The sequence below is a fragment of the Rhipicephalus sanguineus genome, chromosome 1 (assembly GCF_013339695.2).
Source record: "Rhipicephalus sanguineus isolate Rsan-2018 chromosome 1, BIME_Rsan_1.4, whole genome shotgun sequence".
Classification (NCBI taxonomy): domain Eukaryota; kingdom Metazoa; phylum Arthropoda; class Arachnida; order Ixodida; family Ixodidae; genus Rhipicephalus; species Rhipicephalus sanguineus.
Window position 1 is genome coordinate 50135863 of NC_051176.1, and position 14180 is coordinate 50150042.

Consider the following 14180-nt stretch of genomic DNA (forward strand, 5'->3'; position numbering starts at 1 on the left):
CCGATGGAGAACCGTGGTAACCTTGACTATGAAGCTCAGCAGAGGCTCTGACCGCGGTGCGTGCCGTGTAACACGGAGTGAGCAGCTAGAGGCAGACTGAAGACACGCGATACACACGCCGCGACATCCTATAATCTGTGTTGGTCGTCACCAGCAGCATCGTGCTCGTACGCTTTGAAGGCTTAGCGTTCCGGTTCTAAATAGCTGACACGTGCGTCATACGAGTAAATCGCAAAATGTTGGTCGTGACCACCTTCAGGTTTGTTTTGCCCGTGGCCTCCGCGATTGGCGAAACTATCTCGGAGGCCACGGTTTTGCCTTTGGTTGTACGCCGCGAGAGTGAATAGGCACGTGTCACCATTTGCAGTAAATACAAACGGAACACAACCATCGAGAGACCATTTGAGGATGCGTAATAAAACAGTCCAATGCACAGGAAGCGAGAGCTGAAGGAAGAACGCAGCTGAAAAGGCAAAAATCGCCGGGGCCATTAATCCCTGATAAAGCGAGCTTTGTACCACTGATCGTAAGATACATAGCTAAGTAAATTGATCGTGTATGTACTTCATCGCTTTGGCATTACGTATATACCCGATTTTAACGCATTTAGGCGCTAGAGAACGGACGTCGGAGGGCTTGCCTCGAACTCGATGTCGTGCGATGCTCGCTTGTACTTGCGAGTTGTAGCGCGCCGAAATCACTGAAACTTCTTTTGCATTGCACCCAGAGTTCGCTTTGGTGAGCTTCCTGCTTTTTTTAAAGCGTCGTTTAGGGGAAGAAGCTTTCCAGGTCCTTGATTTTCGGGATACATACTCCTTCCGAGCCGAAGGAGTATGTTTTCAAAGATGGTACATCGCTGAAGAAGAAGGCAGTGGGATATATGCAGATGCTCTAACAACTATATGACTTCCTATTACTAAGCCTCATACATTGTCTAAAGTGATGACGCATGCATGTGTCATCGCTTTACCCACAACGAGCGAGGCGCACTCACCTCCGCTGATGGGACTGGGCAGGCTCGAACTGTGGATACCGCACGCCTGTAGGCAATTCCAGGGCTGTAGCCTCCATTCCTGCAAGAAGCGACACGCGAAGCGTTACACAGGGTGCATGATGCTTGGGTGAGTGTTATCATGATGATGATCCATAGAGTACTGTAATGTTGGAAAGACACGATCGAGTCGCGAGGAGTTGTATTCCCGATCAACCGCACTGTGAAAATGGTGACGTATCTGACTACGACAAATTAGTTTCGCAGAGAGAGATACGAAACTTTATGTTGTGTCCTTGCTGGGGTCAAGAGAGGCGGGAGACTAGCCCTACCCCCCCCCCCCCTCATTTCTCAGGCGGCGGCCAGACCTTGAGTCTCGGCGGCGTCTTGGGCCAGCCGCACTGCCCAGAGTTGGTCATCCGGGCACGCGCTGAGCAGCATAGCCTCCCACTACTCGGGCGTGTGTGTCGCTGCGGGACGTGCCCAGATAATGCCGCCGAGGTTAGCGCGAGCCGCCTCTCAAGCTTTGCATGGCGGTGTATAAACGTCCGAGTATAGATGCGACTATCGACATTTTCACTGTCTACAAACATTGCGGCTCTGTCCTCTGGAGTCCACCGACGCAGCATACAAGCATTGGGGGGGGGGGGGACCTTGGAGAGTAGCCCGCATATCTTCAGCATTTTCCTCCCTCTGCTTAGCCAACTATTTCAAATAAATATTATTCAAAGCTATGCACTGCACAAGATTATATGAGGTACCCTTTATTTTACGCGCCTTCCTTTAATCTCAAAACGTAATAAGAGACTTTAAGTATTCTAAGACACCTCAGAGACAAGCTTTCCGCTTCGGTGTTAGAGACTGACAAATGAAGTGACCGGAAGTTTCTTGGGGTACAACGCTTGCTGCTACCATCGCAATCTTGAAACCTCGGGTGTGGCAGAAGCCCGCAAGGTGAAGGAGGCTTCGTGAAAGGCACGCAAACGGCTGCATGAAAATTTTTCGAAGCCTTCCTCGTGAACCTCTCCGGGGTTCTGTCACCATTGCTGCTGCTGATGCTGCTGCTGATGCTGCTGCTCCCTCGCCGAATAGGTCACAATGCCGGGCGGGTTATATTTACTTTCATTCTGCCACATCCAGTCAGCCAACTCACTCCCTGGAACGCACTTGGGCTTTCTACTTCCGATGTACAGTTCACTAACGGTTTCTTACGGATAAGGTGTTGCCCATCTACGCGCAAAGGTGCAGCTTCGACTGCCGGCCACGGAAGTGACTTCGGTGAGGTCGAAATCCAAGAAAGAAAAAAAAAAAACGTCCCTGTACTTATATTTCGGTGCACGACAAAAACAACGAGACAGCGAAATTTAATCCTGCGTCCACCACCAAGCAGCGCCTGCCTCATAATTACGGAAAATGTGTTTTTGGTATAAAATCCAGTGTGTCGGAACGGAACGAAAAAAAAAAATCGATATTTTTGACCGGAACGAAAACGTAACCGACACATTATCCATTATTTCGCTCTTCGGAGTGAAACCGAAATATTTTTTTCGGTTTTCGGTTCAATGGAAAAGTTGGCAATCCGGAACAACCGAGGTCATGAACGTGAGCGTTAACGCATATCACATGGGACAGTATTAGTGCGTATCTGCAGGGATTGCAATATAAACATGTGCTGAAATTTTGCGAAAAACGAAAAGTGTGTCAACCGGAGCTGTTTATATTAACGCAAGAGGATCTTGGTGTGCCAGTCACACAGGCCAGCGTGGAGAGGGAGTTTTTGGCGATGAAGTTTGTTTAATCAGAACAGCGGTCTCGCATATCACAGACTACTAGATGACTTGCTGCTTCTGAGATCATGCTCACTTCCTTGACGCAAAGCATTCAGCCTGCTCAGAGGATTCGTAATTCACTTATGAGAAAATTAAATGTGACGTTTGCATCGTGACTTCAATTTCAAATTTTCCCTACAAAGAAAAACCGTTACGAACCGGAACGGAATTTTTTTTCGTTCCAGAACAGAAATGGAACGGTACTTTTTTCGGTGGAACGAAACAAACCTGAAACGAAAAATATTTCCTTCCTATATATATATATACATATATATATATATATATATATATATATATATATATATATATATATATATATATATATATATATATATATATATATATATATGCACAACAATCAAACCCAACAGCAACGGTATACAGGCATAAAGCGGCTCAACAGAACAGACGAGATGTAAATGAAAATGGGCTATACAAGGACGGAATATAAAGCAAGGTAACAAAAAATGACTACCTGGCAAAAGAGTGCGAATGCTATTCACTAACGTGAAACTAAACAAAGAAAAGCATAAAGGGGATTACATAAATTAGAATAACAGGTTAACAGGCTGTGATCACAAGTAACACAAACATCGGATACGCAGACGGGCTCGATGGGGAAAGTCAGGAAATGCATACAAATAGGGGTGAACGCATTTGGGGGAAGGTTGCCAGCATACGGAAAGTGCTCGTACACTGCAGCAAACTTAAATCAAGACGAAGGTATTACTAGCGCAAGTCGAAGGAAACAGAGAGCCTCTTGTTTCGAAACGCCGCGTGCCATATAAGCGACGGCACAATTTCCGATATCCCTCCTTTTTCCAGGCACTAGTGGCTCTCATATCCACGACCGTAGATTATTTCAATTCACGACGTCCATACTATTTCTCAAATTGCGTTTCGCGCGAACATTAGTCTCCTGCCTTACCGTAAGAATTGACAGGCGTGTTTTTTGGTGCGAAATATTAAAGAAAAAAAGAAGGAAAGAAAGAAAGAAAGAAATGAAAGAAAGAAAGAAAGAAAGAAAGAAGAAAAGAAAAGAAAGAAAGAAAGAAAGAAAGAAAGAAAGAAAGAAAGAAAGAAAGAAAGAAAGAAAGAAAGAAAGAAAGAAAGAAAGAAAGAAAGAAAGAAAGAAAGAAAGAAAGAAATTCAGAGGTTATAATGACAGGGCTCAACCTTGGCGCTGCTGCAGAGCACCTGTGCTTTAAGGCGACATGCAGCAGTAGGACAGAGCCGGAATTTCGCGCTTCCACAGAAACGTGCACATCCTTCCGGCGCGGAGGCGAGCAGCTGAAGATAAATATAGGTGCATGCGTCATTGCACCCCGTTCCAGCAAACCCTGCGCCTCCAGCGTGCAAGCGGTCCGCCTCGTCTACATTCTCGCTTGCTCGAGAATGCCGAAGAAGGCGGGCTGCTCGCGTTTGTTCCCGAATGAAGAATGAGGCACGGGCACGATCGCTGCGCAGCGTCAATACCGAAGGGGCGCCATATGACGCCTTCAGATCGCTATCGAGTCGAATCGTGGAACGCCTCGTTCGTATCGTCACCGAAACAGGGAGGCATGCGGGTTATAGCGCTGGCAGCCGCCATGCCTTCTCCCCTTCTACACCGCCAACCTCACGCACGTGCCGATATATTGGGGTCCCTCCAGCTGTTGCCGAAGCGGGCAAAAGTACGCGGCGACCGCGCTAACGCAAGTAATACAACTGCACAAGAACAAACTGTGACAGAAATCTGTGAGTGCCACAGATAACACAACTATTGATGACCCTCTGAATGCTTCTAAGTTGTTATGAGAAATATTGCCTGCCAGAAAAAAATAGCGCAGGATATAGAAGAAATGAAGGGTTTCCACACCAAGCGTTTGATGCGAGGTTATCTTGAGACTATAGTGACCAATCTTGGATCACTCTCTAGTGATTCTGACAGACACGATGGCAACCAGGATAAGGTTGTTTCCGATATCAGCTCCCTCAATAAAAAAGCCAGTCTGTTTATCTCGAAAAACGAGGATCTTGAAAATCGCTTACGTCGAAATAACCTTGTTTTGCACGGACTAGTACTATTGAACAGTGTTCAATAGTACCATACAAATATGGTGATAAGCGCATTTTAACAAATTATAGGCCAATTTCACTAATGTCCTAATGTGACAAGTTACTGGAGCATTTCGCCTATAAGCATATAGCCGAGTTTCTTGACTCTAACGGCTTCCTGTCGGCTTCTCAACATGGTTTCAGAAATGGTCTCAGCACAGTCTCTCAGCTCGTTAAATTTGCTCATGACATCAGCCAGTATCTAGATATCGGTGATCAAATTGACGCGTTATTTATTGATTTTTCAGAAGCATTCGATACGGTAGTTCACATTAAACTTCTGCATAAACTTCAAAGTATTTTAAATAACTTTTCCATTATCAACTGGTTGTCTAGCTAGCTTTCTCTCCCAACGGTCACGTGTAGTACGTACTTTCTAACTCTAGTAAATCCCCGACAGTAGGGGTGTCACCCGGTGTACCACAAGGCTCCGTGTTCGGTCTTCTGTTCTTACTTTATATAAATGACCTTCTATTAGTTATTTAATCGAAAATACGTTTGTATGCCGACGACTGGTGCGTCATATATCGCGTGATCAAACGTCAATCAGACCACGTCGCTCTTAACAGTTGTTTTGAAAGGTTCTGCACCTGGTGCGAAATAATGGCAGACGACCATCAACTTGAGCAAAACCGTCTTTTCATCATTTGCAAGGAGCCGTTCTTTATTTCATCTCACATACTCTTACAGCAACCAACCCCTAAACAGAGTTAACCAATATAAATATTTTGAAGTCCTTTTTACACATGACATGTGTTGGTCCCTCATATTGAAATAACATGCAAAAAAGCCCTTCGACGCCTACGTTATCAGCAGCGCACGCTACGTTCCGCGCCAAAACACACAAAACTGCTAACTTATAGAACCCTAATACGCCCGATATTGGAGTACGCGTCGATCACATAGAACCCCAATCATAAAAAGGACATCAAGTTGTTAAAGTACAAAAAAAAAAGCTTTTAGGTTTATCTGTCGTCGTTATGATAGATATTTTTCACCCTCTTCTAACCCCTCAGACCTTAATCTGAACCTACTCCAGAAACGTCGCCATTTCGATTGCCTGAAATACCTTCACAATTATCTAAATTCATCTCGTTGCTCTTTACAGAACTACGTTTCATTTTCAGCCCGTCAAATACTCGACAAGTCGTTCAGACTTGTTCTTGTACAGTTTTTTTTTTCGATTCAGTGTTGGAATGCTTTACCCGGGAATGTACGCGAATGCTCTTTTAGATGAATTTTCTACCGCTATTGCACTGTAGGAATGTATGTGTAAAACATTTTTCTTTTTCCACTCCTGCTATAGCCAACTTCTTGGCTGCAATATGTGTAAACAAACAAACAAACAAACAAACAAACAAACAAACAAACAAACAAACAAACAAACAAACAAACAAATAAATAAATAAATAAATAAATAAATAAATAAATAAATAACCGGACCACAATGATAAATGCGCATAAAACGAAGCCAAGTTTACTTTGGCAATACGACTCGTATAACGAGGCGGAATTCGAAGAATGTTGCGCAGATCCAACGGCGGCAGGCTTGAATGTCAACCATGGGGAGTTTTTCCACGTGAGCGACACGGCATTTTCGGGAATCTAACTTCTGCAGAAGTTACATTCCCAAACCAAAATGAGGCGACAGAATACGACGTAGAGTATATTATCAGGCAATACAATGCTGCATGCAGTGCGTGTGGCGTCAGACGAAGACTGGCGTATGCAAGCGAAATCACCGCAGGAACTGGGAGACAGTCTTCTCTGTTCGATGTGTGGTTCGAATAAGTCATTTTCGCCGAAAAGGCGAAGCAATGAATGCGACAGCAACAAATTGGAATGTTATACACAAAGTACGGCTAGCAAGCTAATTCCATTATAGGGTCCGATATGTCGTAAAGGGCGAGATAGACGGTCCGGTTTTGCATCCGATCCGACGTCCGACAGTGCGGTGCGGAAGCCGGAACGGCGACGTTTTGTAGCGAATCTTCCATAGAAGCCTATACCACGGCCCGCTGGATGAAAAAAAGCGCACCGTGCGCTTTTTCTCTGAACAAAGGAATTGAATCAAAGTAGCAGGCTTGGCAACCGAACACGCGCAGCACGCGGTATACATATAGTATTGCGCTTTAACGCAGACACGGAAGCCCGAACGCTGAAGTCAGTGATCGAAAACGGGTCGGAAAGTCATTTTCAGTGCGCCAAGGCCATAGAACAGTCGCGAAAAGAAATCGTCGCCATACATGCAGATGTACACGTTGATGGCTAGCAGACGACACCAGGAGCAATAGACACTGAACGTGCTCCTGACGGCAACTCCGCTCGATTTCGCTGGGCATTTTGCTTGAACATTCAGTACAAATTGCTTTATGAACTTGCCCACTCATGTTTCAATAACTCGAACAGGACAGACTGGCCGGTAGCGTCGAGCAGCCTTCACGAAGCGAACGCGCGCGCGAGGAGCGGCACCCGAGTCCCCCCTCTGACGTCACACGCGAGAGGGCGCAACTCAAAGATCTCGAGTAGGGTAATCTCGAGGCGAATAGCCGCCATGCTAGGCCTACCGACCGGAGTCGTGACTGACGGCGGGCTATTAGGATGTGCTTGTCGCTCGCGAAGGCGTGGTTTTATTGACTATTTTTTAATAGGACGAAGCGTGGCTGTGCAAAGCTTGTTGTGTGCTTCATTACGAGGATACGAAGTCCTCAGAGTGTGCATGCCGAGGCGCCGTATTTGGGCGGAGCCGGCGGCTGATAGCTCGTTCACCCCAAGTGTGCTGAATCGTCGTACGCCGTACGTCGGATCGGACGCAAAATCATCTGTTTGGCTGGCGTAAGGGAACACGGCCGGAGCGAAGCGGTCTGCCGCGTCAACGCGAAGTATACAGTGAGAGCACAGCACGCACTGTCGCGAGCGATATGAAAGGGAACACGCAAACGCGTGGCGAATAGCCTCAAACCCGAATTCGACCGATACTCGGATGGCGCTGTCAAAAATAAAGTGGAAAGGGTGACGCCATTCTGCGAACTGTTGTCACTTCCACCACACGTCTGTTCTTACGTTGCGTGAAATATATGACACAAATAACAGCCTGATACAGTAGCGCCTGTTGTAGCACTCACGCGCAGCAAAGAGCCGTACCGTTTTAAAAATCATATTCGCTGTATCTTAACTTTATGTCTTACACGCACACACAAGCCAATGGTAAGGCAGCATTTTGCGCAGAGCTGTAGACAGCCCACTGCCGCGCTCTGCTTTCCATATCCTCCTAATACTCGGGAGCCGCCCGTGATACGCATCCTTCACTTGCGCAAAACACGCAGGGACAAGAAGAGACTTACGAGGACAGGCGCGGTCTAACAACTGCTTTATTTTTCGGAATACATACATATTTAACAGCCCACTGTTCTGCTCGATCAGCTTAAATATATATATATATATATATATATATATATATATATATATATATATATATATATATATATATATATATATATATATATATATATGACAAGCGCACACAGCATCACATGATCACACAGCATAACAGTGTGTATTCCAAAAAATAAAGCAGTTGTTACATCGCGCCTGTCCTCGTAAGTCTCTTCTAGTCCTTGTGTGTTTTGCGCGAGTAAGTGAAGGATGAATTTGTTCTAACTAGGCCGAATTGCTGTTTTGCTTCGTGATACGCAATCAGCTGCATTTTTTTTATCAGCAAAAGCGAGGTGGGTGTGCCGATATTTAGCGGGACCGCGGCGCCCTTTCCACTTTGGTTCCGACAGCGGCCGCCGCAAATCGCCCTGCGCCGGGTTTGAGGCTATTCGCTACGCGCTCGCGTGTACCATTTCATATTGCTCACGATAGTACAAGGGTATCAACCGTCTACTGACCTCAGTCGAGATAGCGCACGTGACCGGGCCCTTCTGATCAAAGTTCGCAGTTGTAGCCCGAACGACGCTCCTTCGCCCGACGTAGTCGGCCGGCGCGTTTCCCCTCTGCTTGAGCCGCACCCGTCTGCAGCCTTCACAAGCTTTCGCTCACGTATAGAACGCGGGGCGATATTATCGATTTAGACTACATACCGAACATGACGGCGACAGCAAAAATACGCCTGAAGTGTCCATATAATTGCTAGCGTCATAAAACCATCGTGCTAAGCGGCATCGGCGCCTTCCCCTGTCAGGTTTGAAAAACGCGCACTGCAACCACCCGCGTTGCACACGATGTAAATATGTATATATCACAATAAATGAATCACCAAATATCCAAACAACTTAACGCGTAGACAACACTCAATGCCAGAGAATTAACACTTTGCAGTACATAACCTTCATTAAAAAGAAATTAAACCCCCACCGTTTATGAGAACTTTCTTTTCAAGCCGTTAAACTTTGTTACTGCTTTACAAAGACCAGTACACATCTGCCTCGTATAGCATGCATGCATCTTCATTTTGCCACCTTTAAACACACTAGACAACCAACGACGACAATATCGACCTTCTTGCGCACTCCAATGTCACAGGAATTTGTTGAATTTTAACAATAATATCTGGGATTTAACGTCCCAAAACCACGATATGATTATGAGTGACGCCGTAGTGGAGGGCTCCGGAAATTTCGATCACCTGGGTTTCTTTAACGTGCACCTAAACCTAAGTACACGGGCCTCAAACATTTTCGCCTCCATCGAAAATGCAGCCGCCGCGGCCGGGATTCGATCCCGCAACCTTCGGGTCAGCAGTCGAGCGCCATAACCACTAGACCACCGGGGCGGGGCATTGGTTGAATTTTCAGGCGCTCTAAAGTGTAGAGTAACATACCTCTTGAAATAAAGCCTGGGACAAACCTCGACATAATGTGTAAGCGCTACTTCACTTCTAGGCAAACCTTGCAGTGACTTTTCATGTGCTGCTCATCGCGCAATTTTTTTACTTGCATCAATTCAGCAACCTTTCTCGGTACAAATAAATTTCTAAACTCACGGAAATGTTTTTATCACTAGCACGGTTTTGTGCAGAATTACCAATAATTGTCGTATTGGAGCAGTTTACAAGCCCTCAAGGCTACTGGCCCAAATATTTGTATATGAATGTTCTTGCAATCACGTATAATAAAATTTTATTTGATTCGATATATTGATATACATATAGCCTCGCTGCTGTGCAACGAAGAGTTCGAACCACGCCGCAGCTCTTCTTGAAAGCATTGTTTAGCACGTTTAGCAGAGTCATAGCATTATAGCACTAAGAAAACAACAAGGTGTCTGCAAAACTTCATCTCCGAACCCCCTCCCCGCCGCGCGCGCGCGCGCGCACACACACACACACACACACACACTCTCTCTCTCTCTCTCTCATGTGACACGAGGAGGAAGCCAGAAAGAGTACGAGAGTAATAAAATGGACAGGTAAAAAAGACAACGCGGCAAAATACGGACGAGCGCTATGAACAGACGCCCATTCCTCATAACACGAACGAAAGAAGGGCAATGGATCGATGAGCTCGTTTCGCACAACTTAGAGAAGCCAACAGATAATGAAGGCAAGGAAAGCATGGAGGGCATTACTTGCACATTTCTTTTTACTACTGAAGCAGGATAATTATGAGATAAAAGGGATATTAAAGTGGACGTATAAACAGCTTGCCACCAGTGGGGACCGAACCCTCGTGATTAGAATGCTATGGGCGCGGACTTAACCGGCGGCAAGCTCTTTTTACGTCCACTTAATTTTAGTGTAATCTCCCTTTTATGTAATTGATATCGCGCTTCCAAATAATAAAAAAAGAACCTACAAGTAATTCCCTCCATGTTTTCGCTTGCCTTCAATTATATTCGTTGCGTTCTTCATAACAGTTTCTCAAAGTGAGCTCTTTTTCAACGCTCGCCCCCCTCCTTATCTCTCTCTCTCCACAATTCTTTTATGGAGTACGATCCGTGTGCAGTATACGCTCAAGGCTCGCGCTTGATGACACAGCTGCCGTGAAATCGATGGACGTCGGCGATATTGAGTTGGAGCACGTTACGAGAGTGATATCGAGCAGACGCGCGGTGAGGAAACCGTGTAAGAGAACGCTAGCGCGCTATACACACTACATAGCTGGCGTCTTTCTGCAGTGCTGGTCCTTCCCCCGCTTAATTGGTATACTATTATTATTATCGGAGGCGGCAGCGGCTTCGCACGCTGATACGTCCCACGTGGGCATGTCTCTCAGAGCTAGAGTGACCTAGAATAGGGGGAGTGTCCAAAGCGCGGCGCGAATACATGGGAGGAGCGAGGGCCTTTTGCGGTGAACTTCCGCGCCGCGGCGCTGCCGTGCCGGACCCGTGGGCTTTCTCCGCGGCGGAAGCCGCGTCAAAGCGGCGAGCGTCTGCTACGCGCGTGATATTTTGGCCGCTATTAGCTAAAATTGTGGAAATTTGGGCAACATTTAATACTGGGTCACTGAAACGTAATACTGCAGCGACTTATCACACAGAGAACGCGTTTGTGTGTTGTGAAACGGGGTTTTTGTATATATCCTTGCAGCTGGTTTGTCACCGCATTGGTCCACACTTCCGCGGCTGTTCCAGGAACGCATCCTGCGCGCACTTCATCATGAGAAAAGGCGCTTAGCTTACTTTCGTGTGGAATGACGAACGTAAACTTGCTGCAGGAGAGAATAAACAGGAGAACGTAGCACATATGCACGTAGTAACTAGCTCATGCATGCTAACGCGTTTGCACCCTTCATATCCTATCTTTTATTTCGTGCATACGATTTGTTTCACAAGGCTGCCTCCGGCGCTCTGCTGTTTCAAGCCATTTCATGCGAAGCCGAATGTGTCAGTCGGCGTGGCCGCGGTACGAAAAGTAAAAAATTACTCGCGTAACTCGCGTCTCGTTCACTTGGTATACACGAAAATTGGCACGGAGGGGCACGAATGTACGCACGCCCAACACGACCGATAGGTCATGGCATCACAAACTTTACATGCTTGCCATTTGCGTAACGACTAGCAATAATAATATTGTGTATGGCGCGCAAACCCGCTTTCAGCCAGAAATAATTCTGACGATGTGTGGTCTGACGATTTGTTTCCGTCAGGTTATAAAAAACGTGGTGGTCACCAATATCGATGTCAACATGTTACACTTACGCATACATATTGAAGAACTGACAGCGTAGGTAAAATGTATGCGAAAAAATTACATGAAAAAATGCATTCGCCTTATGCATTCGCCTGAGATGACTCGAAAACGAAAGCCATCTTTTTCGTCAGTCGACGCTTTGAACCTCCCTCGCCCCTCTCCGAAAGCTTTCTGCACATAACGTGGTTTCGGACTGCCCACAGGATCGAAGGCATTGCAAGCTTTCTGCACCTCACCTGCTTTTACATTGCCTACATCGGGGGCCGATCACGGAGGCAGTGGAAAGCGACCATGTCATGTGATGGCGTCATCATATGACGTCACGTTGAATGACGTCATAGTGACGTTACAAGTTCTGTCGACGTCATCGCGTGATGATTTTGTGCATCACTCGTGTTGGCTACGCAGGATGCCGACGGTCAATTTTCGTGTTCGATGAGGCATCTAAGGCATTAGCGTTAAAAAAAAAAGACAAACCAAAGACAATGAAACGATAACAGTGCAACATCGTGTATGCCTCACTTCATGTTACGAGCGATCGCCCGAAAACAAACGTGATTCTCAGCTCAGAGCAGCTGATTGCACGCGTCTGCGGGACAAAAGAGGCTTGCTTTATCCGTCTGGTCATCTCTTTGTATTTATTGAAGAGATGAGCAGACTCGCTATTTAAGTACTCCGGAGCTTCAGCACGAAATTGTGCTGGAGGGTATATTGAGGTCATCAGGGAAAAGCGGGAAATTGCGGTCGGGTGCCCTATTGGCGCGCACTCAACTGCCGCAGAAACTTTTATTTTATGTAACTACTCGTCCACATCTTTTCGTAATGTCTCTGAACCGGGCGAACGCTAACCTCCGAAAACCGTGAAAAACATCTGAAGTTGAGAATGAGTTGTTTGAAACTGTTTTCATTTCGTATGGCGAAGGCTTGAAGCAATGCACGCATCTCGCGCGAACGATTCATACTGACGTTCAGCGATGCAGTGCAACATGCGATTTTATATATATATATATATATATATATATATATATATATATATATATATATATATATATATATATATATATATATATATATCTTCTTGCCGTATTATCGTTCAGGCAGCTTGTACAGCAAGGATGGGGGCATTTGCAACTTTGTTTCATGACATCTGGATATTTGTAAAGCATTTTCTATATTACGCCTTTTATTCAAAAACTTGTGGAATAAAGTTATATTACCTGGCATTGCTTTTCTTTCAATTGTTTGCGCACGGTGAGCCTTGATGTAGGCTACCTCAGAAACAAAAATAAGCCAACAGCATTGCGGTCGTATGGCCGTCTCTACTCTTTATCTTTTTTTTTTTGTCTCCCTTGCGTCTTCCCGGTGTGCTCCGTACATAATAAAGAGCTTGTGGAGGCTAATGAATTGTCAAATAAAGCGGTGCGCATATATGGCTAGCAAACCAGTGGCTACTATGAGTAAAAAGCTCGTGAAGTCACTGCGCGCAAGTATTTCAGCTGACTGCGCGTGCAATTTACTTTTTTTATTAATCTTATTTCGTTCATGCGTGATGCTATTGCCCGATTACTCGTGCGAATAAGTTTTTTTTGTTTTCGTTCTTTGCGTGTGCGTGTCCGTTTTGCGCGTTTTTACACACGCACCAACGTTTTCGAACTCTGTGACCGGAACTAGGCCACGCTGATGCCGCTTGACACATGATTTTTTTCCAATCTGTTGTTGCCCCAGCACTAACACAACGCTTAAAGATGGATAAGCTTCATTCCGCACCGCATTACTAAAGTTAAGTAGACTTCAAGTGCCCTGTGTAGAAACGCGGCGCAAAAAACTACAGCGCGTAGCAGACGCCCCTCGCTTTCCGCGCGCTTCCCGAGCGCGGAAAGCCCACGGGTCCGGCGCAGCAGCGGCGCGGCGCGGGAGTTCACGGCAAAAGGCCCACGTGGGATCCGGCGCTTTGGACACTCCCCCTATTCTAGGTCACTCTATCAGAGCTGACGCACGCAACTTCAGCCACGCCGCACTGCTAGGAAGACAGCTTGCTGCAGACCGACACGACGCAGGCCGCAGACCCGTCACCCACAGCACTTCCTTCCTGCTGCCCGTCCAACAGCTCCGAGTGTCTCCCCACCAG

At 46.2% G+C, this 14180-nt stretch overlaps 1 protein-coding gene across 1 annotated transcript in view; it reads right to left on the reverse strand.

Annotated features, from left to right (window-relative positions):
• The window catches only part of LOC119391211 (calcium uniporter protein, mitochondrial), a 327993-nt gene that overhangs the window by 26486 nt on the left and 287327 nt on the right, over nucleotides 1–14180 (reverse strand). Inside the window, exon 3 of the mRNA XM_037658888.2 lies at nucleotides 995–1073. Coding sequence (XP_037514816.1) covers nucleotides 995–1073 — 79 coding nt within the window. The remainder of the gene's footprint in view (nucleotides 1–994; nucleotides 1074–14180) is intronic.